Below are 26,305 nucleotides of genomic sequence, written 5' to 3' on the forward strand. Positions count from 1 at the left end.
AAAACAAGATCCTTGTAACCATTTTAATTCTGACCAATATGGGAACTCGGGTCCTTCTATTTGACATGTATGACTACTGAGGGTTTCTGTAGGTAATGACCTCCAGTGACGCTGTTTGTTTAGTTAGTTGTAATTAATAATTTAAGCATGCATGACCAGGTAGGTTAATAATCGGTTAATCCGCTGTGGAGAGGTGACCGCGGGAACATAATCTGTGGGCGGGGCCTCAGCCGAGGACGAGAAGTCTCTGGAGCGCGCGCAGCAGGGACAGGATGAGTTTGATTTAGCTAGCCTAGCATGCTAGCTAACAGCTGAGCTCAAGCCGACCGCAGCGGACAGCAACAGTTGGGAGATAACGCCAGCCAACACACACAGTCACATCCTTTACGTTACACCGAGGCTCTCATCCACGGTAGGGTTACGGTTGCTTTGTCCGTTGTTTATGACGTGAACACCGGCTATACCTGTGCGCGTTAATACCAGTTTGTAGTTTCTCTCGTCTTATGTTTACAACATCTTAACCTCGCAGTCGGTCAAGTGTAAGGTGCATATGAAACACCCGAACCACATTTCACACACTTTATTCTGAATTGCTATGCATGATGATGACATGTTATTGTCCAGCGTCTGAACCAGATAGCTAAGAAGTGCTAACTAAACGCTATCAGTCGATTCCATGACAACCGATAATTAAAGACGCAGTGCCGCGTTTATTCACCTGTGCTGGTCCCATACTGTCGCTTTATGATGAAGTCTTGGTGTCTGTAAAGAATGAGTATGAATTATTAGATGGTCAAGGATGCAAAGGATTTAGTACGCGTTGATATCTCTGCAGTGTGATATAGACGTGAATGTACAATATTGTGGACCAACAATACAGCGTGATTAATGACGCGCACTTCCCTTTCATTCACATTGCATGCAAAATATTGATCTGTCTATAGCCATGGGTAACGAAAGCCGTAATACCTAAAGCCTCATGTCATCATAGCCAGAGCCACAGCAGGGCTTCAAACGGCTTAGCTGAGACGTATTAACATGACTGCATACATACTGCATGTTGTCCTCAGTGGATCTGTGGTCCTCATGGAACAAATGGACGAGGAGCTGCGTTCCTTCATCAGGGAGTACAAGGCCAGAGTGGCAGAGGACAAGGCCAGTTTGGACCAAGACCCTCCTTACATGGAAATGAGGGTAGGTTATTCGTTTGACCTATACAGTGTATGTACTCTGGATGTCATATTTTCATCTAACTCTTTGCCCTGTCATGTGCTAGACAACCTTCTAATGGTACGATCCTTGATTGATGATGTTTGTGTGTACGAGCCGGAGTGCATAGGGTTCCGTGTCGGTGGGTTTGTACGACACAGCAGGATGATGGTGTTCCACTGAACTGTCTCTCTCTGTTTGGTTTACAGAGCAATGTCCGCAGAGCCCAGGGTTCTGCCGTTAAGGAGAACATCCCACCCGCATGTAGAACTACAGTTCAGGTCAAAGGTACCTTTTTAAAAGCAGCCAGAATCTATGCCTCACTAACTTTTCGTTTTTTTTTGTTATCCTCATAATTGCTCCTTGACTGGAACCATATGTAATGTTTGTGGATGTCTGGCTCTTGTGTTTGATCAGAGGAAGGCATCTGCGTTGGTCTGCCTCTCGGTGTGGAGTATGCCAAGAAGAAGCAGGGGCTTCAACAGGAGCTGCGCATGGACTTCAGACGCTACATGGCCGAGGTGTCGTATTAATTACACTCTGACGGTGTCGTCCTGTCCGGCTCCAATCTCGCATTTCCCAAGTCTCACTCGTCCATGTCTGTTGTATTCTCAAAAGAACAACATTTTAAAGTGAATCTTGCATGAATCCCGAGTCCCCAACTTGTCCCAGTCAAGAGTAATATGAATCCTGACCAGAGTCCTACAATACATGCAGGGGTTTATACATACCACTTTCAGGCCTCCTCCTGACCTTCATATTAGCAGGAAAGACAGCCTCTTTTGCGTTTGAGCACAAAAATTATATTCTATGTACTTAACAATAAGCTTGTGTTTTTATGGCAGAAAAACCGCCTTGACACCGGACAGAGCAGAGACTGTGAAGCCAGGTCTGCCAAGGTAAATGTCTTTCTTTCATCCATTTATTTTATTTGCTTCATGTATTTATCTAATGGGTATACCTGTTAATAACCACCTCATATCAAATACAAAAGGTGTGTGTGTGTGTGTGTGTGTGTGTGTGTGTGTGTGTGTGTGTGTGTGTGTGTGTGTGTGTGTGTGTGTGTGTGTGTGTGTGTGTGTGTGTGTGTGTGTGTGTGTGTGTGTGCGTGTGCGCGCGCGCGTTCCATCTAGACCCGATATATGATCCCTGACACTGAAACCGCCGTTTTGTCCCATTTCCCGCTGCAGGAACATCTGGTGCCCCACCCCCCCTCCCTCTCCCAGGGCCCGCGCCTCCCCAGCCACACCCAGCGCGGTGCGGCCTCCAGCGCGGGGGGGGGGGGCGCCGCTGCCATGCCCTCGGAGGGCAGGAGGCCCACGCTGAGGGCCAACCCCCCGCTCCGCCGCCGCCGGGCCTCCCACCGAGAGGGCAGTGACGCGGGGCCGCTGGAGCGAGGGTCTGGGAACGAGGAGGAGGAGGAGGACGACGGTGGAGGGGAGCCTGTGGAGGGCAGGCAGCAGCCGCAGCAGAGCGTCATGGGGGTCCCGGCCGCCGCGGGGAGCAGCAGTTGGTACAGGGCTATGGGGTAGGTCTTCTGGGAGGGAGCCCCCGTTGGGTGGTCTAGAGGGTCCTGGGTGCCCGACACCGTTGTGTCGTCTTCCTGACCACCAACAGGTTCTGGCGCTGAGGTTCCACGTTTACCTTTGGGCCAATGTGTGTTTTTCTTGGCTGTTGTTCAGAGTTATAATTGCAGTGAATAAATGAAATGTTGGAGACGTACTGTATTATATACAGGGTTTCGTGAATATAAATGTGTTTTTATATGGTGTTTACATTTATTGAGCACAAAATATGAAATAAGAATTATATATAATGAATAAATAAGCAGCTTTTCAAGATGAAACCTGGATCAAGAGCAGTGACTTAATTTGTGACATTTTAACTAACCTTTTTTGACCACGTAGTTAAGGCGGCATGCATGAGTTGCTTAGGCGGCCTAAGCTGTAAAGTGCTGTGGAAAACCTGATGTATCCTATCTATTGTCACTCATCCCACCCACCCTCTTTGGGGCACAATAACCCCTCTAATGATCCTACCTGCCAAGGGTTCTACCAATATTGGGAAGGGAAAGTGATGAATGAGTAAGTAGAGTATATGGTTGAATACAATCCATGTTTCATTCATTTGAATGAAACCTAAAAATAAATAATCGTATCCCAGTCCCTGCTGTTGTTGATCCAACAAATGATCAACAACAAACAATCAAACATTTGAAACCAAATGATAAACACAATGCTTTCTTTTTTGTACAGCATTATGATCTGGTGTAGAAGAAAATCTAAAGCCCCAACAACATTGAACTGAGCCCTTGTATTTGTCACCACTTACTCTTAAAGGCCGGTCACAACACCTCTTCCATGCCACCAATTAAATGAACTTAATCTACAAATGTGCATCTTCCATCAAAGTTGGGTATAAAGCCCTTCTGTCCTCCTTTTCAATGTACCCATGGATGTATAGCTTTGTTGTGGAAGCAAAATGCCTCCTTCACAGATGTGGAAATGTCTTGTAACTTCACCTTGTATTCTTTCATATCTCTATCATTGATTTGTGTCCGTCAGGGAGAACAGGGAACCTGTCGCAGGGGGCGCCAGAATAGAACGGAGATCCAGGCTAACCAACAGAGACCAGACTGAGTTTGCAACTGGACTTTTAATTGGTAAGAAGACATTCTTCCACCATTAGCAAATACTGCAGTGATACGTACTGTTTCTTGCATTAACCACCATGATTTTTTTGTAATCATGAGAGAAAATGCATATCAAGATTACGTGTAGGATTAGGCTTTACTTGGTCTTTTCATCTTAAACAAGATGAGACCTGTATAGCTAGCTCAATCATAGCATACACCTCTGCGCTGAAGTGGTATTTCTTTTGGAATGAATGGTCTGTTATTCTCTCAAATGTGCAGACATATCTATGGAAAAGAAACAAACGACCCAGCCCTTGAAAAAAAAAAAAAAAAAAGTGTTTAAATAACACTCAGTCATAAGCCTGTATGAAAAAGATAATGAACAAAGAGGGGAAAACTGATGTTCAGGGATTTGAGGAAAAACTGATTGCAACCATTAATAGATCCACACCAAGCCTCCTCCTGTTCCTCATCAGGGGCAGCGGACGCGGAGGAGGCCCTGAGGAAGAGGCAGGAGCGCTACAGACAGGAGCTGGAGGAGCAGATAGCCGACCAGCAGAGGAGGAAGAGGAGGTGGGGAAGAAGCTGTAGAGTCGTTGTCGCTGTGTAGTGCACTATGCCTGGATGTATACATGGGCGCTGTGTTTGGTTTATCTCAAGTTAAGATGCAAGTTTAAACTCTTATGCCATGCAGTTGATTCTGTAGTTCAGCTCTTTGTAGCTGGCCTTGATGGTTTAAATTGGAAAGTTTAAACGGAAAGTTCACATTGCAGATGGGTATGTTTAGGTATTATCTAAGAGATGAGGGCTTACATCAGAGAGGCTAACGCTTAGGTATGTTAAGTTACAAAGTTTGAAAGCTAGCCTTTATTGGGTCTCTTCTATGTGGGGTAGAAGTAAATGTAAATTATTTAGCCAGACAATATGGGAGTTGACCTGCTCCTAAGTCTAAGAACATTTTGCATAAAATGTACTTTTATTTTGCATACATGGGTTGATTTTAAAAGCTCCTCAACAGCTTGTGAATGTCCATACAGTATTTCATTTTCCTTTATTTAACCCCGAAAGATCAATTGAGGGGAGACCTTCCTTTACAATGACGTTGAGTATCTTCTTTAACCCTGTGCTCTGTCCTGGCTGCAGGGAGAAGGAGCTGGAGCTGAGAGTGGCTGCAGCCGCACCGGAACCAGACAAGCAGGTCAGTCAGACGCCAGCACATGGCAATCTAATCAAAACGAATGGGCTGCAAGATGTGGAGATGGCAGGACTAATTGCCTGCAAAGTGGATTATCCCTTCATAATGCCTTTACGCTGTGATGTTATGTTATGTGTAGTGTACTCACTCGACAAACCAGAAACAACAGATTTCATTTGGGAGCATCAGTGGGCAATTATTTAGTAGAATTTGTGCATTATATGATGATGGAAAATTTGCCATCATCATATATGGATGTACTTTGTATTTCTGCCAGCCTTTAGTTTATGGCATAGTTTATCAGACGATTTTTGGTGTTATAATTTAGTTGCAAAATCGAATGTGTGCGACATTGACGGGGCAAAGATGACAGAAGCGAAACTCTGGTCTGAATGACTCCCTCTCTTGGTGAATACATGTTATTGCATGCATCACCTGTTATTGGCTGAAGGGTTATCTGGTCACTGTTGGGACACAGGATTCTTCTTGCGAACGAAGGGGCGTGAACGGTCCAAATCCGTCATCCGCTCAGGTTGAGATATTCCCACTCGCTTGATGCTGAGTCAATCCCACAAGCAAAGTTGGCTGTTTGTGCGAGCAACCTCGCCAAAGTAACGTTGTAAAGAGGCAGGAGACAGCTAGGAGACGGCGAGACGCAACTACACTAGTTATTTAGTTATTATAGTTATTTCATGTAAAGAAAGAGGCTTTTACAGGGGAGTCCTGCCCCAGAATGACGCGGGCGGAGTCAGAGGGCGTGGTTTTTCCCAGAGCTGTGTTCACCCCATGTTGTGTCTCCCACCCAGCTGGACCACATCAAATACATGGGCCTGACCCGGTGGAGGGAGGGGGCGGCGAGGGAGACCTACACCGGCCGGCCCCCCAGGGAGAACCCTCTCCCAGAGCCCGGCCGCACGGCCTTCCAGTCCCCCCTGCTCGAGTACAGCGCTGCCCTGGGGGAAGGCCTGCTGTCCCCCTACTGCCAGCCCGGCCCGCCCCCGCTGCACCGCGCCCTCAGGTACACGCCAGACGCACGCACGCACGCACGCACGCACGCACGCACGCACGCACGCACGCACGCACGCACGCACGCACGCACGCACGCACGCACGCACGCACGCACGCTCGCGGGGGGGCAGTATGTGGATATTTATCTAGCTTCATATCTTAAAGACTCTTTGAAAAACAGTCAAACCATCGTTTCCAAAAATGTATTAAAAAAAAAAAGCTTATTCGTGCTTCTGTCTTAGTGTTGAAGGTAAATCTGAAACCATATCTGTCCAGGCTCCCATCCTACCTGCCACACCCGCCGGCAGCGCCCCCTGAAGCTGCGTACCGGGGCCTGTGTCAGGATGCGAGTCACTACCATGGCAACGGCACTGCTGTGGAGCCACACCCCAGCCACCTGCCTTACTGTAAGCACCGCCTGTCTGTCCCCGCACGCCTCCGTCTGTCTGTCCCCGCACGCCTCCGTCTGTCTGTCCCCGCACGCCTCCGTCTGTCTGTCCCCGCACGCCTCCGTCTGTCTGTCCCCGCACGCCTCCGTCTGTCTGTCCCCGCACGCCTCCGTCTGTCTGTCCCTACAGTCCTCCGTCTGTCTGTCCCTACACTCCTCCCTTACTGTAAGCCCTGCTCCATGTCTGTCTGTCCCTACACTCCCTCCTGTTTTAAGGTACTGGCTCAAAGGCAGAATGCAAAATTCATTTTATTAATTTAATTGGTATCTCTGCATGACAACGAATCATGGGAGGGAGTTGATTGGACCCTCCGGTTTCAATCTGGTCTGATGTGGCGCCTGCCAAGGCCAGTCAAATCCAGGGGAATAGTGAGCTTATTTAGAAATGGCCGTGACAATTATCCAAAGATAAATTTATTTCTCATTTCACAGTGTCTCAAACTGAATTCCCGTCCCACTATTAAGTCTGTTCGGCCGAAATGTATTTTATTTACTGAATTGGAATTCATTTTTTAATGAATTTGTGTCTACAGAACATCACAACAACACAACATGACAACGACGCATGGTCAGGGAACGTCTTCTCATCACGTATAAAGTGTCACCGCATCCACTGTCCCCCTCCCCTCCCCTCCCCTCAGGTGGTCCGCAGCTGCCCGGGACCAGCGGGGGCTTCCCGGCGTCCTACTGGGCCGTGCCACCAGGGGGCAGCACGACCCAGCTCGGACACCAGAGCCAGCACGGACACTACGCTGAGAGCCACGTTTCAGACCCCCCCCATCCTCCTCCTCCTCCTCCTGCTGCTGTGGCTGCTACACGGTATGTCCCCCCCCCCCGCCCCCCCACCCTCGATGGCCTCTCCTGGGGTGTAAACACTGAGGAGACCCGCCTTCGGTCGCCTCAGGGCTAGAGCGGAGCCATGGGGGTGGATGCAGCGTGTTTACGTTGTAAGTCGGCAGTGAGTCTCTCTGTGGGAGGTAGAGGAGCTGGAGGAGGAGACACAAAGAGACTGCTGATTCACAATGTTAAGATGTACGCTTCCGCTCAAAAGTGATGGGGTCACCCAGACAATTTCCTGTTTTCCATGAAAATTGACATTAATTCAACAGTTTTCAGCTGTACTAACACAATTGCACAAGGGGTGTTGAATCATCAGTCAGCCTTTTAACACGATTAGCTCAACCATGTATCATTGGAGTGATGGTGGCCGGAAATGTGCCTCTGTACTTGGATATTCCTTAAAAAATCTGCAGTTTCCATCGAGAATAGCCATTTACAACATAATAAATGTCAATACTGTATTTCTGATTAATTTAATGTTATCTTCATTGAAAAACAACAGTGCTTTTCTTTAAAAAAGAAGGACATTTCTAAGTGGCACCCAACCTTTGAGCGGTAGTGTACATTCTGCGTCCAGCTGTCATTTGCTGACTTCTGTTCTCCTGGGTTGACAGGAGCCCCCGCAGGGCGGCTGGCGGAGCGGCGTCTGTTGACTCTCTGGCGGGGCCGTTCCCCGGGGACAGGGCCCGCAGCACAAAGGACAAGATGAACAGCTACAAGGAGGCCCTGGCGCAGCAGGTAGGCCTCCCGTTAGCCTAGCGCTCATTCCTATCAGCCAGGGGAACTCCTGACAGCCCTTCCTACTGAGCCTCCGATACAACAGAAAGGTCTCATGGCCAGAGCTCACTGCGGGGTTGGCACACAGGTGATGAAGTAATGACGAAATGATGTATGATTGGTTATGTTTTTGAATGTTCATGTCCAAATTTAGTTTTTGGGTTGCTTTACAAATATTTACAAAGAATTGCGATCTTTGGGCGTTAAACGTTTGTTTGAATCGGCACCTTTTAATGCTTGCCAGAATCAAATCTCAGCATAAAATACGTACCGGTAGATATCTTTTTTTTTTTTTACACCCGGAGCACTTCAAGAACCAGTCCTTGGAGAGGACACCATGGGACGTTTCTGACAGCTCTTAACAGTTCCCCCAGAAACATTGTCACGTCCCGCCGGACCTTTTGACCTCTGAGGGGTCAAAGCTGGGTCTCTGCCCACGTGCAGAAAGCCTGACTGTGAAGTGCTGTCCTTAGCGGGTGCTAATGGCCACGGCAGCGCGGTACATCTTATGTTCGCTTCACGAGGCATTGAGTGGGAGAGGGAAAGGGGGGGAGAGAGAGAGACTGCATGCCAAGCCTGTGGTTATCTATTTGACAGGTAGACCCAGGGAGACCACAAAGTGAACTTTACGAGCAGGTAAAATTCATTAGTTATACAATCATCCCTCCCATAAACTCAACCCCCCCCTGATAGTTGTATATAACAAGCCCCCCATAGACTCAACCTTCCTCTGACACTGATGGTGTATCAAAGGCCCCCAGATCCTCTTAGCTGCCTTGTCAGTTGCTGCCCCTGCCTTAGTTTCCTGTAGTTCTGTTGTTTTGCTGTTTACCTTGTGCACTAAGCGCTGGAGGCTCTTACACAGAGGGCTGATCATTGCCATCTACTCTGCACTTTGTGTAAATCGGAAAAAGCAGTTTTGCACCGATTGATCACATCAATAAAGAGTGTTTATCTTACTACTTTTGCGGATGGGCCACATAAAGTAATGTAAGGTGGTGGTGTAAATGCAACAGCAGGTCTTTGATATTGTGCGTAGTGTCTTGGAAGTCATGACAAACAATTCCGTTGAGCCAAGAAGTCAGTCTCCTAAGCTTGTGTAAGTCGGTTCACGAACGTCATACGGGCTTGTGTGTGTGTGTGTGGAAGAGGCTAGAGGCAGAGTGAACGCAGGGTGCAGGCCGGGAGCGCCAATGCTTCTAGTTAACCTCTCCTCGGGAGGGTTGCTAAAACAGTAGGCTGATGCTGAACCCCTCTACCCAGGATCCTCCGCCATATGCGCTTCATTCCTGCTCACTGGCGGGAACTGTTCTTTGGTGCGGATCGTTTGGCATTCACTGTTAGTTAGCCGTTCTAGTTTTGTCGCCGTCGAGAAAGTATCACTATATTATGTACGAAATCAATACCCTGTAAAAAGCTGGCATTTCTTAGTTTCCTTGGAGAGTTCCCCACGATGTCGTGCACATTCCACATCTCCTCCATTTCCCAGATCCTGGAGCGCCAGGAGCGCCGGCGCGTGGAGCAGGAGGAGCGGGAGAGGGACGAGGCCCGGCTGGAGGCCGACATGAGGAACCACCAACCCTGGGGCCGCGGCGGCGGGGGGGCCCCCCTCAGAGACAGCACCGGCAACCTCCTCAGTAGGTCTCCCTCCCTCCCTCCTCAGTAGGTCTCCCTCCCTCCCTCCCTCCCTCCCTCCCTCCTCAGTAGGTCTCCCTCCCTCCCTTCCTCCCTCCCTCCCTCCTCACCCCCTCAGTAGGCCTCCCTCCCTCCCTTCCTCCCTCCCTCCCTCCTCACCCCCTCAGTAGGCCTCCCTCCCTCCTCACCCACCTCAGTAGGCCTCCCTCCCTCCCTCCCTCCCTCCCTCCCTCCCTCCCTCCACACCCCCCTCAGTAGGCCTCCCTCCCTCCCTTCCTCCCTCCCTCCCTCCCTCTTCACCCCCTCAGTAGGGCTCCCTCCCCACACATCAGCCACCCACCCAACCGACCCCTTAAAGGGGCCCTGCGGCCCCCAGCTAGTTCCTAGAGGTGACCTTGACTTTGTTTATCTAAATGTTCGATAAAGTTCCTGATAGTCAAAGCACCGTGTCGGCAGACATGGTGCGTGTCTTCGCGACGGGTCCTTCCATTGGGAGGACTGGGGCACCAAAAGATGGATTCCACAGCATTGCTTGGCTTCAAGAAGGAAAGGCCTAAGTTAGACACATGTTTTGTGGGGGATTCACTGTCTTCTGTGTGTAACTTGCTATGTTATGTTTGGCTTTCAATAAATGTCCTTCATTGAGTGATGTCCATTGTTTGACCGATGAGCCCTTTGAGAAATGGCAGTGGTACTATCCAATCACTCTCATTCCTAACTAGAGCGCATCTTACAGCAGTTAGTCCAGGTTGATGCACAATATCGCATGAAGAACGTCTGTAGTCTGGCAGCTTTTTGAAACCATTACAGATGATGAAGCAATCGTCAGCAGCAGCTGTCACATCTTACCACTCGCTGTGCTGAAGGATTCTCTCGGCCGTTACTCCCTAGTCTCCCAGTTCTGCTCAACCAAATGGTACTGCGGCTGTTCTAATCTACACACTGACACACATTGCTCCCGTGTATTCAGAATGCTAACCTGCCAAACGCTCTCCTCGGTCACCTCCCCGATGCAGGATTTGTAATGAGCTGATTTTAGCACTAAGCGTAGTCAGACAGAATGGAGCTCTCCGTCTCTTCAGAGGCCGTCCTCTCTTTAAGCTCCTAATGCATTATATCAATCGCAGTCGATCGTATTGGTCTGGTGAAAGGTTAACTTGATGGTGGTCTGTACCGCAGAGGCGGTACGCGCTCTTCAGAGACAGCTGGGGGGAAACCTTGATAAGCTAGCTCATTATTTTCAAGTGTTTAAACCGCGCCAAAGTCACAACAGATTAGGCCTCATTGAGTAGAATATGTAGCAATAAATATATCGTATTTGTACCGACAATATATTGTTTCACTTTCTTTTGACGAATGTACTTAATGTAAGTTGCTTTGGATAAAAGCGCATGCTTAATTTAAATATAAATGTATTTGATTTCGTTGTGGGTCCGGCCTGACTGATCAGATCAGTCGATGAACTTCCTGTTTCCTGTGTCCAGCCGACCTGCACCAGATGCACAAGCTGAACGAGGAGGCCTACATCCGCCCCGAGCAGAGGGCCAGGAGAGCCCCCCCCGCCGCCCCCGCCGCCCTCCCCCTGGCCGACCAGCCCGCCGCCAGCGACCGAGTCTCCGGTACCGTGGCAACGCACTCTCTTCATCTGTAGTATGAGCCGAGTCAGGGTGTCTGGTGTCCTAGCAACACACCGGATCCTCACAAGACGGCGCATAGCAACACCGCAATAAACCTCCCAGTGCGGTCTACGTGATGATACGACACGGCGACCAAGGGCCAATAAGGCAGTGAACGCTGCATGACAATAACGTGTGTTTATGTCTTAAGGTATTTTATTTTTTGGATTTTTCTGGGGGGAGTTTGAGCATAACGGATATAAAGTACACCTCATTCATAAAGTGCAATGAATACATAAAATCTGTGAAACAAGGTACTAACAAAGAGACGGTTTACCACCAACTCCCAAGTGCCAATGAAATAGGTATAATGGGTTTTGATACACGTAGTAACGCTGCTAGTGATAGTCGAGCATTGGCCTTGCATGCCTTAACATCTCCAGAGACATACGTATACAAGTCATACATGCTCAAGGTTTGATGTTTTTTTTATGTGTTTTTATCTTTATCAAATGTAATGTTTACTGAGCCTGTGATTCCTGGATGGATTCCGAATGCGCTGAAGCAGCCAAGGAGAGCCGAGCAGAGGTTCAGAGCAGAGGTTCTGTCGGTCGTTGCAACGTCTCCTTCTGCATCTTCCCCTCCGCTAGGTTTTGCCCGTGTGCAGACGCCCACGTTTGCCAGAGGCAATGTGTTCGCCAACGAGCCCTCGGCACAGCAGGTCCATGAGCAGGACAAGTACAAAGTCTACCTCAAAGAACAGGTAAACGCCCGGGCGGTCCCTGGGGCATTCTCTGCATAACAGACCAGTTGTTCTCCTGCTGGCCCCTCCGCCTCATTGGTCACCAAGATGCCCAATGGCAAGGAAGAACTGGCTCCCTCTTGTATATCTGTTTGGCTTTTGTTTTGGTTGCTTTTATTGCAGTCGTAAAACATTCCGTATCATCCCCCGCGCGGTGGTAATATATGCCGTCAGTGTGCTTCCCTGAAGACAAAATGCCTTTTCTATGTCCACGTTTCATTTTTGCCTCGGGTTGCTCGGGGTCGATTCTTGCCTCTACAAGTAAAACGCTAATTTGATTAGCATTCAAGGTTAGAACTGCTGGGGAAGAATGGGAACTCTTCAACACCCTTATAGCATTGTGAATGAAATGTCACATTGCAACCCCGGAGACGAAGCTGATGGTGTGTGCGTGTGTGTGCGTGTGTGTGTGTGTGTGTGTGTTTAGATCGAGGCGAAGCGTCGGCAGAAGGCCGAGGAGCAGGAGCAGAGCCGTCTTGAGGAGGAGCGGGAGGAGCGCAAGCTGGCGGAGCAGAGAGCTCGCATCCAGCGGGAGTTTGAGGAGGAGCAGGGCCGGAGGACACGGAAGGAGACGGAGGTGGGTCTGGAGCCTGCCCTCGGGAGCCACCGCTGCCGCCCCCGTGCGGTAGAGCATCTCACAGACAAGGTTATGAGACAAGGCCGCTACGTGCTACTACGTACCGTTAGCTAGCCCGTAACCTAGCGTCGGTCCCGACGTATATCCTTACTCAACGCATGTGCCTGAACTTCCCTGGGTGAGTGCGATTGTTGATCGGTGTGTATAGGATAACGCCCCAGTGTGTGGCGCGTTTCATATATACGTAGATCATTATAACCCTCATACACAACGACGGTACAAAGGAAAGGCACAGTTGACAAGTCGTCGGTCAACCTAATGCTTCCACACACTCTTGGCAATTTTTTTTATTTATTTTTTACCGTATTGGAATTCAAGCACGTACACTTGAAGAAGATGACATCGTAATTACCTCTCAGATTTATGTCATCTCAAGGAATGATAAACAATAGTGGAATGCTCTTTTATTTCTGTAGTACATCCCCCCCCCCGTTTGTTTCCGCATTCACCTCCTTCTTCTTCCCCCCTCTTCCTCTGCTCCTCCTCCCGCAGCAAAAGAGGAAGAACGAGGAGCTGGTGCGGCTGGCGGAGGAGCGCAAGAGGGAGGCGGAGCGGGCCGAGCAGGCGGCGGAGGAGAAGGAGACGGCCGAGCTGAGGCAGCAGTACGAGAGGGAGCGGCAGGCGCGTCTGGAGGAGGTAACGCCGCCGCGCCGGGTACCACAAGCGCGCGCTGCTGGCGCTCTGCTACCTCCGACTCGTTGTTGAACGTAGCGGGTGCTCCTAAATGCGTCTGGTGGCTTCTTCGTTTTCTGTCGTGATGAAATGCTTGTGGCAAGGATGGATTTAACATCAGAAAACACACCAGGTTAGAGAGAGCCCATCGAACCCTTCAAACCTATAACCCCGGGGGTCTTGCATGTGTGTGTGTGTGTGTGTGTGTGTGTGTGTGTGTGTGTGTGTGTCAGCAGGTCCACAGGGAGCCGTCCCCCCCCATCCCAACGCTTCAGCGGAGACAGGGGACACCCCCGCGCTACACTCCCAGACCCCCGACCTTCGACAGCCAGCGGTCTACTGCCCCCATGTCGGTGTGTAGATGCACGCACGCACGCACGCACTCCATGTCCAAGTCGCCCTGACGCTCTCCATAAACATCGTTCCATCATATTATCAGATAACCCGACACAGTGGGAGTTGTTCTGAGATGGGCTCAGCCTATAAGAGACTGAGAGGTTTGATGGACTCGTCCTTATTCTCTCTCCCATGGTGAAGGAGCGCTCCCTGTCCGGCCTACAGTCTCCCCCCGTTCCCGCCTGCAAGAACCACCTCCGTGCCACAGGTACACGCATGCACATAAACACACATAAACACACGCAAACACACACCCAACCACTTCCACACACTTCACATTCATCCCCAACAGAAAAGGTAACGTGTGTTTGTGTGTGTGTGTGTGTGTGTGTGCGTGTGTGTGTGTGTGTGTGTGTGTGTGTGGCCCCCACCAGAGGACAAGCGGGACGTATTCAGCGAGCTGTCTGCACTGCGGCGGCAGCTGCGGAGCGAGCAGCGGCGCCTGGAGGACGGACTGCTGCAGGGCGACTGGGAGGAGCGGGCGTCTCCGATGAGAGACCGGTGAGCCGGCCCCAAAGGGCTCCCAAACCGCCACTTGGGCACCACAAAGGGCCATCAAGGGCTGTACATAATGGGCTGTGAACGGAGCAATAGATGGGGGATTCCAGTGAGATCAGAACAAACTTACAGTCCCAGAAGTTCTTTAAACATTAACGTGTTAATGTTTAAAGTTATATTGAAGAGCTAATTTCTGACTACTCAGGGCATCTCTTCTCTGATTGGTTGAGGCATCCGTCTTGCCTGTCAATCACAGGTGCATGAAATCCAACCCTTCTCAATGACGGAGGGAGAAGGGAGAGGCAATATTTTGGGGATGTTGAGTCCAAACTCCTGTTTTTTTGCGCTTTTTGCTGCTGTCTCCCAATAAAACTCTATAATGTTGCCTACAGCACCTTTTAAGTGGTAGTTTGATGACACATTATAGATCTTGGTAAGATCTATAAAGATGGCTATACATCAGCCATTATTCATTTTTACCCATCATCCATTCATCTTAATTATTTATCATTATTCATGTTATTGCTAACAATGTGATTAGTATGTTGCACAAAGTTACCAGCATAGACATACAGTATATATAGACGCCGCAGTGACTGCTTTGAACAGCGAAAACACTACACTACGTGGACTGATCTGAACCTGTGTGTGTGTGTGTGTGTGTGTGTGTGTGTGCAGGCTGCGGGAGCGCCCCCCGGTGGACGTGTTCGACATGGCGCGCCTGCGCCTGCAGGCTGCGGTCCGCCGGCCGCTGTCCAGGAACCCCGAACCCGGGAACCTGCAGCGCATCCACGACTCCCTGCAGCTCCAACCCAGCGGTGAGGGGGGGGGGGGGGGGGGGGGGGTCTAGAGCCACTCTGAGGGGCGGAGCCTTCATACGGAGGCCTGATGCTGACGTCTGAATACCGCGCAGTGATAGAAGCCTGATGCGCTACTTGGTCACAAACCGGCCATTTTTTCTGTGCGACCGTTTACAATTTAGGTAAGGTTCCTGAGATGCACTGAGAGGGATGTAGAGGTGATTTGGTTGGTCGGGTTACAATCTACTTAAAGGGACCCTCTCTGCTGCAGGGCAGAGGACTGAGTACAGACTGAGTGTTCCTGATGAGCAGTGTTCAGGTCAGGCTCTCAGCAGTGTTGCCAGATTGGGCCGGACTTCAAGCCCAACCTGGCAACCCTGGCTGCAGAGCGCTGCCAGATTGGGTGGGAAATCTGGCCCAATCTGGCAGGTCCATTCTGGCTACAGCCAGGGTTGCCAGATTGGGCAAGAATCTGGCCCAATCTGGCATCAGTGACTCTCAGGTCTTGGTGCAGCAGCGCGATCGCGTCTTCATTGGGACATGTTTGGGGGGTTTCCGGTAGGCCAGCTCACGTGTGTACTTCACAGGGATGGAGATTCATCGCCAGTTACAATCTAAAAATACCTCTTTGAGACGCTGAAGGGGAGGTAGGTAGCCGTGGCCACTCACTCGTTCATATGTAAATGTGTGCTTCTCGGGTATATCACGCGGCGACGGGCTCTGGCGGAACATTAGATTATATCAGCGGCCCGCTTGGAACATGGGTACCAATACATTGACATAGAAATGGTCATATCCTCCCAGAATTTGGACTTGCCGCACCAGAATTTCTATGAGGAGGACGTGCGAAGCAGAGCAAAGCCTGCTGACTCAAGGAGGAGATAAAGACCTCATGGATATTTTTGAATTCATTCGACATTTGTCTTCTTGTAGGAATGGATTTGCAGTTAGACTGTGGAGGCTGCTTTCCATTACACGTGTGTGTGTGTGTGTGTGTGTGTGTGTGTCTCTGCGTATGTGTGTGTGTTTGTGTGTCTCTGCTTATGGGTGTGTGTGTCCTTGTGTGTGTGTGAGTCTCTGTGTGTGTGTGTGTGTGTGTGTGTGTCTGCATTTGTGTGCGTGCAGAGAGTGAGTTCAGGGCGCTCTCCACTGGGTTTCCCAGGGTCCGTGAGGGAGACAGGGGCGTGGCCAGCCAGAGGAGGCGGAGCTACAGGGACCATCCTCCCATGTCGGGCAGCCAGAGAAGTGCCCAGGACGGTCAGTCCGCGTTCTGCTGCTCTGCTCCTCGTCTGAGCCATCAATCAAACCCTGATCAACCAACCAATCACGATCAACCAGTCAACCAATCACAACCAGCCAGTCGCCAGCACGCCAGCAAATCAACCTAATAATACATGGAATGAAAACTTGATTCAGAACACGCACAAAACTATAGGAACGAGGGTGAATAATATTCTGGCAATAAAGGGGGGACATGTTAAATCATGCAGTGAAACGCAACGTCTGCTCCCCTTGTCGCCCTATAAAAATGTGTGTGAAAGTCTACCGTATATTTCTGGGGACAAGAGGCGTCTGATCGTTAACCGAGCACCGGATATATGGTGTGTGTGTGTGTGTGTGTGTGTGTGTGTGTGTGTGTGTGTGTGTGTGTGTGTGCGTGTGCGTGTTGGAAGGTTCCTGTTGACACAAAGAACCGTGACAGATGTGTTCATTGGCTGAACGGGGGTCGGCTTAGCTCAGGAGGTAGAGCAGATCTCCGGCTCCTCCGCGCGCTGATCGTCGATGTGTCCCTGAGCGAGACACCTCGCCCCAACTGCTCCTGACGAGCTGGCTGTTCGCCTCGCGCGGTTGACTCCGCCGTCGGTGTGTCAATGTGTGTGTTAACCGTTGTAAGTCGCTTTGTTATAAAAGCGTCTGCTAAACGCCCTAAGTGTAAAATGTAATATAAATGAATCCCCCTGAAATATGCATTATGTTCTGAGAGCTCTCCTCCTCGTTGTTCTTCCAGGTCACCTGGACGGGAACCCCCCCCAACACAGACTCTACCAGGTGAGTACCGCTGGACAAAAACAACACCTCCATCCAGTCCCAGGCTGTCTTGTTTTTTTTTTAAACTTTTTTATTTATGGGAATGACTAGAAAACCATCGTTCTTCATGCATCATGTGGCATTAGATGACCGGGGTGCAGAGAAGAGAACCATCAATCCTCCAGCGCTGTGTTGATATCAGTAAACCAGGTCACCTCACAGTTCTAGTCAGGAAGAGCAGGGGAAGAAATGGTCCTCAAGCTTTATTATAACATTAAAATAACCATAATCCCAGGCCCACTTAATCCCCACTACATCAGCCGGCTATAGGCAGCACATTTATTCGTCTGGATTCTCCTTCCCCTGCATAAGTAAGCGCTGCTTAAGGGATGGGGAGATCTATTTTATTAACCTCGCCGCACCGTTGCAGAGTACATTCAAATTATTCAATGTAAGGTCCCTCTTCATGCATACTCCCTTCAGTGTGTCTGTGTGTGTGTGTGTGTGTGCCCACAGAGGGGGACCACGGCGGGCTCTGCCAGAGGGTCTCTGTTGGATTCCGACAGTTCTTTCATAGGTAAGGTGGTGACACTGACATTTATACAGGTGATGCACTTAATTTGTTTCTACCCTTGCCGCTGGTAAATGAGATTGTATGTTGCTGTTCTTGGACTAGGATGTGTTGCTAAAGTATCATTAAAAAAAAAAATATAAAGTATATTGTTTTCCCACCCAATAGATTCCATTATTTATATTATTAAGGTTTTTTTAGGCGTTCACAAGGAGACTTGGCCTAGAGTTAACTATGCAATTTGTGTAGCTGTTTTCTGGAAAAGATTAGGAATTTAAGATAAGAGAGGATAAGAAAGTAGTGTAATTGTCCCAGACAGGAAACGTGGGGGTCACAGCCAAAACACACAAAAACAAGAAGGAAACGTGTGTGTGTGTGTGTGTGTGTGTGTGTGTGTGTGTGTGTGCGTGTGCGCGTGTTGTCAGATCCCCTGGGGGATGCCTACCCCGTCCCCCCCACCCCGGAGCAGAGGGAGACCCCCCAGCTGTCAGCGAGGGAGAGGCGACGACTGACCAGGAAACCGCAATCCCCCCCGGTACACACACACACTCACACTCACACACACACTTGGTTTGATGGAGTGGTCTGATGGTGGAGACATCAGCAACAGCCCATATCACCCCAGGGTGTTCAGTTCCTTCCCCCCCTCCCTTCATTTATCCTCTCCTCTTTCGTCAGCGAAACTGAAACTCACACACTGGCCCGCTGAAACTGTGTTTTGAGTAAAGGCCACCTTCACTGTTTCTTGGCATTTCTCTAAGCGGTTAAACTGTGCTTAATGAAAGCTGCCGCGGTTCTAAACAAATCACGGTTTATTTATTTATTTAGTTGGTTGAAGAACTCCATCTCTGGCTGAAACTGTACTCGGCAACAGTGAAGTATGAATATTCATACGGTAAACTATTCAAGTGAAGATTACTCTGCTGCTCATTTCGCTCTAGTCAGAGCAGCAAGTTAAAGTATATCCTTTAATCTGCTATTATCTCTAATCCCAAAGCACACAGATCGAGAGTTTGGGTTTGCATTTGTTGCATGACCAAAAACGATACGATGATATTATTTTAACCGAGCAAAAGCGCTCGGTCCGCTGATGACGTGGAGCTGAAGCGTTCGCTTCGTATCGGACTAAAAATGTTGTTCTGGAAGTGAAAGCAAAAAACCCTTATGTCCCGTCTGTCCCCATCAAGGCCGCGCGCCGAGTAGGGTCGGGTATCATTCGGGTTTTATCCGATACCGGATACCTGTGCCTACTCTGTACTTTTTAAACAGTTCCGGTGCTAGAACAGATCTCGAACCGGTGCCGTCCGCTGAATGAGGCCTCACCACGGGGCCAGCCTGAGCTCCTGAGCCTGCCTGCTCCTTAAACATCATCAACACAGCGCTGATCTGTTGACTGTCTGGTTGCCCCGGTTACAGCCCGCCTCCAGGGATCCGGTTGGCCGGCCGATCAGCTATTCCCGCCAATCCCAGAGCAGTGTTCATGGGATGGACCCGGGTGGGAGGAGGGTCCAGAACCAGACGGGGAGACCCACGCACAGTCGCCATGACAACCAGACTGGTAGGTACCCTAACTATGAATACAAGAAATGCCCTTTTTTGTTCATGTGAAAATAACAAATATACACTGATTTCCTTGGATCAAATCTGACCGATGTACTGCACACTAGTACATTCTTCACATAGCAGTCAGTAGTTTATAGTGGCACTAATAACAGTTTATCTAAATATTAGTCTCGTGCCTTTTCAAAAACACACAAATCACTTTTAAAGGTGTCATATTATACCACCAGGTGTGAGAATGATAAGCTGTTAAAAGCCGTTTTGAAAATCCATGACAGCTAATCACCCTCACACCTGGTGGTATAATATGTCACCTTTTAAAATGTGCCTGACGCTAAATGCTAACATTAGCATAGTTATGTGCCCGTTTCTATTAGGGCCTTCTACCAAACCACAGGTATTACGTTTCGGGGAATCATTGCTGGCCACGTGATGTTGTGCATTTTGTTGGTTCGGGTTGGTTTCATTTGCAAGGAATCCAAAAGCTCTTTCATGTATTGGATACTTATGGCTACAGTGATATCCCCTCTCAGTGTCGATGTGAGGTTGAACATATTCTGGTTCCAGCCTCTAAACTCAGTGTGTTGACGTCCTGGTTTCAAACCAGATCGTCTGAATCACTGACGTCCTCGTTCAAGCCTCTGACACTTTGTCCATCTCCTCCCCCCAGGCCGAGGTGACCGCCCCTCCCCCTCCCCCTCCTTCTCCTCTGAGGATGAGGAGGCTGACTACGGGGAGGAGGAAGAGGGCTCCTCCCCCCCCCGCCACCCCACCTCCTCCTGGGACTCGGTGGCCACAGACCTGTGGGCCCAGCCCCAGGTGAAGGACGCGCTGCGGCGAATCACCAACCACCGCCTGCTCAGGAGGGAGCTGCCTGCTGCACACGGCTCCGCCCACTAAGAGCAAGCCCGCCCCTAAGACAAAGCCCCGCCCACTAAGAGAAAGCCCCGCCCCTACCTCCACAGCCCACAGAGTGCCCCCTCCTTTCTGGTTTTAGAAGTTCTATTTTGAATGAATTTATGCAAGAAAAAGTGATCCTTTGTTAAGATAAGCAGACCCATCGCCAGACGATAAGGGTCGTGTGCTGAATGTTTGTGTAGATTAGATCTTTCTTTTGATGTTCATATTTAATAAATTATATTTTAATGAGAAATACGTTCTCTGTGCGTGTGTCTGTAACAGAAACCTTTGATAACCTAAAGTCTGGCCGGCTGTGCTTGTTTCGCTCGGTGAGATCGACCCAACTCTTTAATCTTCCCACCGGCGGGCAGAAACCTCCTGGAAGCAGGACCGGGCTGCATCATCTGGGCGTCTGACAGGAGGAGCGGGGCTCCGTCCCAGAAGATGTCTGGCTGCTGCCTGCACCTCTCCTTCCTCCTCCTCTCTCCCAAACCTGAACTACCCCCTGCACATATTTGCAAACATTTTTAAATAGAATGTCGCGGTGGTGTCTCTGGTCTCTCTGGACGGTGGCGGTGGTCTCTGGTCTCTCTCTGGACGGTGGCGGTGGTGTCTCTGGTCTCACTGGATGGTGGCAGTGGTGTTACTGGTCTCTCTCTGGGCGGTGGCGGTGGTGTCTCTGGTAGGTCTCTCACTGGACGTGGCGGTGGTGTCTGGTCTCTCTGGACGGTGGCGGTGGTGTCTGGTCTCACTGGACGGTGGCGGTGGTGTTACTGGTCTCTCTCTGGACGGTGGCGGTGGTGTTACTGGTCTCTCTCTGGGCGGTGGCGGTGGTGTCTCTGGTCTCACTGGATGGTGGCGGTGGTGTAACTGGTCTCTCTCTGGACGGTGGCGGTGGAGTCTCTGGTCTCTCTGGACGGTGGCGGTGGTGTCTCTGGTCTCACTGGACGGTGGCGGTGGTGTCTCTGGACGGTGGCGGTGGTGTCTCTGGTCTCTCTCTGGACGGTGGCGGTGGTGTCTCTGGTCTCTTCTGGACGGTGGCGGTGGTGTTACTGGTCTCTCTCTGGACGGTGGCGGTGGAGTCTCTGGTCTCTCTGGACGGTGGCGGTGGTGTTACTGGTCTCTCTGGACGGTGGCGGTGGTGTTACTGGTCTCTCACTGGACGGTGGCGGTGGTGTCTCTGGTCTCTGGATGGTGGCGGTGGAGTTACTGGTCTCTCACTGGATGGTGGCGGTGGTCTCTGGTCTCTCACTGGACGGTGGCGGTGGTCTCTGGTCTCTCACTGGATGGTGGCGGTGGTCTCTGGTCTCTCACTGGATGGTGGCGGTGGTCTCTGGTCTCTCACTGGACGGTGGCGGTGGTGTCTCTGGTCTTGCTCTGGACGGTGGCGGTGGAGTCTCTGGTCTCTCTCTGGGCGGTGGCGGTGGTGTTACTGGTCTCTCTCTGGACGGTGGCGTAGGTGTTACTGGTCTCTGGACGGTCGCGGTGGTGTCTCTGGTCTCTGGAAGATTGCGGTGATCTCTCTGGTCTCTCTAGACGGCAGCGGAGGTGTCTCTGTTTTTTCTCTGGACGGTGGCGGTGGTCTCTTGTCTCTCTGGATGGTGGCGGTAGTGTCTCTGGTGTCTGGGCGGTCGCAGTAGTGTCTCTGGTCTCTCTCTGGACGTTGGCGGTGGTCTCTGGTCTCTGGATGGTGGCGGTAGTGTCTCTGGTGTCTTTGGGCGGTCGCAGTAGTGTATCTGGTCTCTCTCTGGACGTTGGCGGTGGTCTCTGGTCTCTCTGGATGGTGGAGGTGGTGTCTCTGGGCGGTCGCAGTAGTGTCTCTGGTCTCTCTCTGGATGGTGGCGGTGGTGTCTCTGGGCGGACGCAGTCGTGTCTCTGGTCTCTCTCTGGACGGTCGCAGTAGTGTATCTGGTCTCTCTCTGGATGGCGGCAGTGGTGTCTCTGGGCGGTCGCAGTAGTGTCTCTGGTCTCTCTCTGGACGGTGGGAGGTCTCTGGTCCCTAACCTTAGCTTCTCCCTTCACAAATTTGCAAATATTTGGGTTGTGCGGACAACACACTCTAAACCTTGTTAACACGGTCGTGCTGTCAGGATAACTTCCATCCCACTCTCAAGTCGTGACGATGGATCCCCTTGTCTCTCTGTTCCCGTCCCTCTCTTACGGGATGAGTGATGACCTTCCGCGGTGAGGATGGGTGGCCAAGGAGGCGCCAAGTCCCAGTCCTCCCATTACTCACCCACACACCGCCGGGTCAATACCCTCCTCCCATGTCTTCCTCGAAACAGGCTGTGAAATCATGTGACTTGTTCAGTAGAACTTCATGCATCCAGTATTCAAGTTCAGCCCAATGCCGCCCACAGCTATGATGAGCTTGATCAGTCGGGGGAGGAGAGCCTGGGAGCTTCTGGTTCATTTGAGGGCATTGCATCGCTGAAGAAGGTAACAATGAGGATTCTATGGATCTGATGTGTCAAAGGGGGGACATAATGCCACCAGCTGTGAGTGGGATTAGCCATTGCAAGCAGTTTTTCCTGTGGAATCTGCCTTTTGCTGTATTTAAGTGACGTCACATGTGGGGTGGTCCATCTAGATGTACGCTGGATAGTTCAGCCTACCTGCTTATCTACCCATCATACATCTATGGGGAAACGCCCACTTGTTATGGCACTAATGGGAGTAAAAGGCAGATTTTCAAACGGTTTTAAATGGCTAATCACTCACCCCTGGGGTGAGTGTCAATTCCAGTCTGAGACTTTACACACTCTGCTTTTACCACACTTAAAAGTTCCTAAATTAGCTTGTTACATTAAACTATTTTTGTATTGTATTGCTCATGTTCAAGTAAAAAGGAACCAAAAAGGATTGTTGCACTAAAATTGTGATTTACTTTATTTGTCAACAGTCATATGTTGCTATGCACTACTGTAGGCAACCGGCTGTGTTGTATTCAGGCTACTTATCTCAAATCTAAGTTACTCACCTTTGTGTGTGTGCCCGAGTGCGTCAATGAATACATGGCATCCCTATAATAGGAGCGTAATGGATGGAAGAAAAGCAACTTACCACTGGGGGGCAGTAGTGGGTCAGTGAAAACTGTTAGCATTGCAGCATAAAAAACATCAAGGGAGGGATGTGGCGATACGAAAACAGCCACAAGTGAAAGTGAATATTAGGTGCATCCGTATGAAAGGTGGCCCTATGCACTCCATTAATAGTATAACGCTAGATCATATTCAAATGTATTCAGAATAAACAACCATGTCAATCTTCTGCTCCCCTCATCCCCCTCCAATATGATTTGGTTTTCCTTATTTTTTGTTGTGTTGCATCCAGAGACAGCATCCTCCAAAGAGAGACAAGAGACACCACCGCAACCATCCAGAGAGAGACCAGCGACGCCAACGCCCCCATTGAGAGAGAGATCAGAGAAACCCCCGCCCGTCCAAAGAGGGACCAGAGAGAGACCCGAAACCGCCGCCACTGTCCAGAGAGAGACCAGATACCACCGCCACTGTCCAGAGAGAGACCAGCGACCTCCGCGACCGTCCAGAGAGAGACCAGTGAGAGACCAGAGATCACTGCCACCGTTCAGAGACCAGAAACGCCGCCAGCACCGTCCAGAGAGAGACCTGAGACACCACTGCCACCGTCCAGAGAGACCAGAGACAACACCGCCACCATCGAGAGAGAGAGAGAGAGAGAGAGAGACCAGAGAAACCAATGCCCTGTCCAAAGAGAGACCGGAGACACCACCATCCAGAGAGAGATCAGAAACCACCGCCACCGTAGAGAGAGAGAGACCAGTGAGAGACCAGAGATCACTTCCACCGTCCAGAGAGAGACCAGAGACACCGCCGCCAACGTCCAGAGAGAGACCAGAGACAACAGAGTGTGGCTGTCTGAGTGTGTTGTTCTGTCCTCCTGCCTCCCTGCCCCGCCTCTCCAGGCTCCTCCCCTCCAGGCTCCTCCCCTCCCTGCTCCGCCTCTCCAGGCTCCTCCCCTCCAGGCTCCTCCCCTCTGGCCACTTTCACACACAATTCCAAAAGGACGTCTTTTCGGGATCAATTGCTTGGTCACTCTGCAAAAGATTATGCTACCCAATTTCACAAACGAAAAATACACACATACACACACACACGCACGCACACGCGCACGCACACACACTCACTGTCTCCATCCCGCTAGATACACCTGATGAATGGCTCCACTTGTGGAGATCTTTCAGATATGACTTTACAAAACAAAGACAATATACGGCTGTAATAATATAAAGATAACGGATGAAAGGCAATAAACGCACACGGTTAGGAAAAGTGCAGATGCTTGAACTGACAAACAGCAGTTGAGGCGTTCTGCTTGTAGACATAAACAAAGGACTCCTTTAATACCTTTAAATTGTACACCTCTTCACTCCTTGATGGCTGGGGAGGGCCGAAGGGACACGGCTGGTTGTGGTCTCCCTCACTGGTGGGCGAGGAGGGCCCCCCCGGGGCCGAAGGGGGTCCGGGTGGGACGCCCCGGGGCCGAAGGGGGTCCGGGTGGGACATCCCGGGGGTCAAGGTGGGAAGTCCAGGCGTTCAGGGGGTCAGGGTGGGAGGGCCCCGGGGGTTCAGGGTGGGACGTCCCCGGGGGGTCAGGGTGGGATGTCCCGGGGGGTCAGGGTGGGACGTCCCCGGGGGGTCAGGGTGGGACGTCCCGGGGGGTCAGAGGCCCCAGAGGGTCAGGATGGGAGGGCCCACCTCACAGCACCAACACCCCCCCTCTCTCCTTACACACACCGTGAACTAAACCCACGACGCCCAGTGCCTGTGTTCAGTTTGCTGAGGTCGGCCGCGGTGGTCTCTCTGGTCTCTCCTTGTTGTCTCCCTGGACGGTGGCGGTGGTGTCTCTGGTCTCTCCCTGTACATGCATGGTGGTTCTGTTCTCTCTCTGGGCTCTGGACGGAGGCGTGGCCTCTCCCTGGTCTCTCTCTGGACGGTGGCAGCGGCCTCTGGTCTCTCTTAACAGTGGCGGTGGTCTCAGGTCTCTCTCTGGTCTCTCTCTGGACTGTCGTGGTGGTGTTACTGGTCTCTCTGGACGGTGGCCAAGGTGTCTCTGGTCTCTGGACGGTGGCCATGGTGTCTCTGGTCTCTCTCTGGTCTCTCTCTGGACGGTGGCCATGGTGTCTCTGGTCTCTTAACAGTGGCGGTGGTATCTGGTCTCTCTCTGGACGGTGGCCATGGTGTCTCTGGTCTCTCTCTGGATGGTGGCCATGGTGTCTCTGGTCTCTTAACAGTGGCGGTGGTATCTGGTCTCTCTCTGGTCTCTCTCTGGACGGTGGCCATGGTGTCTCTGGTCTCTCTTAACAGTGGCGGTGGTCTCTGGTCTCTCTCTGGACGGTGGCCATGGTGTCTCTGGTCTCTCTTAACAGTGGCGGTGGTCTCTGGTCTCTCTCTGGTCTCTCTCTGGACGGTGGCCATGGTGTCTGGTCTCTTAATCTCACATTCATCCCTAGACCTAGACTGGTACATTGCTGTTTCTCATTTTTCATTTGATATGAATTATATTCTGATTATTGAGCATTCATTGTGGCCACAAGAACTTCTTAAATTGCACCACTGAATTACTCAAAGCCAAAGTATTTAGTCATTTCAAGGCTCTTATTTTAACTGAATTATAGTGAAGATATTTGTAGATTAATGGTTTATCAATCGCAGCGTTTAAGAGAGGGCTCTTCAGTTTGAGTAGCTACATCTTTATTGACTCATTCCTAGCCGAGTAAAAATATGTCATGAATAAATCATCTGCTCAATCTGCCACCGGACTGGTATTTTTTGCTCCATAAGATAGGAACCAGCAAAAAAGGTAAGGTATTGATTAGTTTATATTAGCATAATACGTTTACAACACAGACAACACCCAAAACAAGCCTAAGCATTATGTAACCAGGCACTATTACATTGGTGCCCAACAGGCCTGTTGTCTGACTGAGACAGTCATTTCCCACCAATTCATTCTTTCCTATTGCAGACATTCACAATGGGTTTCTCATGCGTGCAAGCATCATTTGACTTGCAATCAGCCGAAACACTTAACCTT

General features: G+C 50.5%; 2 protein-coding genes across 7 annotated transcripts; both read left to right on the forward strand.

The window, feature by feature from the left end:
* The first annotated feature begins 73 nt into the window (after nucleotides 1-73).
* Nucleotides 74-20,480, forward strand: LOC132465485 (centrosome and spindle pole-associated protein 1-like). Of its 6 annotated transcripts, none has more exons than XM_060062133.1 (29): nucleotides 166-412; nucleotides 1,071-1,194; nucleotides 1,419-1,497; nucleotides 1,627-1,730; nucleotides 2,055-2,108; nucleotides 2,400-2,737; nucleotides 3,774-3,871; nucleotides 4,321-4,417; nucleotides 4,988-5,042; nucleotides 5,846-6,057; nucleotides 6,324-6,454; nucleotides 7,137-7,314; nucleotides 7,950-8,073; nucleotides 8,710-8,748; nucleotides 9,602-9,749; nucleotides 11,232-11,366; nucleotides 12,014-12,126; nucleotides 12,593-12,742; nucleotides 13,295-13,438; nucleotides 13,711-13,827; nucleotides 14,012-14,078; nucleotides 14,245-14,371; nucleotides 15,047-15,186; nucleotides 16,294-16,425; nucleotides 17,177-17,217; nucleotides 17,713-17,773; nucleotides 18,193-18,302; nucleotides 19,184-19,325; nucleotides 19,998-20,480. In XM_060062133.1, exons 2-29 carry the CDS (start codon nucleotides 1,087-1,089, stop codon nucleotides 20,225-20,227), a joined length of 3,474 nt encoding a protein of 1,157 aa, XP_059918116.1. In that variant the 5' UTR covers nucleotides 166-412; nucleotides 1,071-1,086; the 3' UTR covers nucleotides 20,228-20,480. The 6 variants fall into 6 exon arrangements, with proteins under 6 accessions (XP_059918120.1, XP_059918118.1, XP_059918119.1 ...); XM_060062132.1 differs by having other exon boundaries at nucleotides 169-412; nucleotides 13,708-13,827; XM_060062135.1 differs by lacking the exon at nucleotides 8,710-8,748 and having other exon boundaries at nucleotides 76-412; nucleotides 13,708-13,827.
* A 469-nt stretch (nucleotides 20,481-20,949) lies between these two features.
* On the forward strand, nucleotides 20,950-24,723 carry LOC132465484 (balbiani ring protein 6-like). Its single transcript, XM_060062131.1, has 2 exons — nucleotides 20,950-21,337; nucleotides 21,687-24,723. Exon 2 carries the CDS (start codon nucleotides 23,521-23,523, stop codon nucleotides 24,496-24,498), a length of 978 nt encoding a protein of 325 aa, XP_059918114.1. The 5' UTR covers nucleotides 20,950-21,337; nucleotides 21,687-23,520; the 3' UTR covers nucleotides 24,499-24,723.
* Nucleotides 24,724-26,305: the final 1,582 nt, after the last annotated feature.

Source organism: Gadus macrocephalus, chromosome 10, assembly GCF_031168955.1.
Source record: "Gadus macrocephalus chromosome 10, ASM3116895v1".
Classification (NCBI taxonomy): domain Eukaryota; kingdom Metazoa; phylum Chordata; class Actinopteri; order Gadiformes; family Gadidae; genus Gadus; species Gadus macrocephalus.

Coding starts and splice junctions, on each gene's coding strand:
- LOC132465485 (XM_060062132.1), top strand. CDS start 1,087: ATGGAACAAATGGACGAGGAGCTGCGTTCCTTCATCAGGGAGTACAAG. Junction 5,043..5,845: donor CACCGGAACCAGACAAGCAG/GTCAGTCAGACG, acceptor TCTCCCACCCAG/CTGGACCACATCAAATACAT. Junction 16,426..17,176: donor CCAGAGAAGTGCCCAGGACG/GTCAGTCCGCGT, acceptor TTGTTCTTCCAG/GTCACCTGGACGGGAACCCC.
- LOC132465484 (XM_060062131.1), top strand. CDS start 23,521: ATGATTTGGTTTTCCTTATTTTTTGTTGTGTTGCATCCAGAGACAGCA.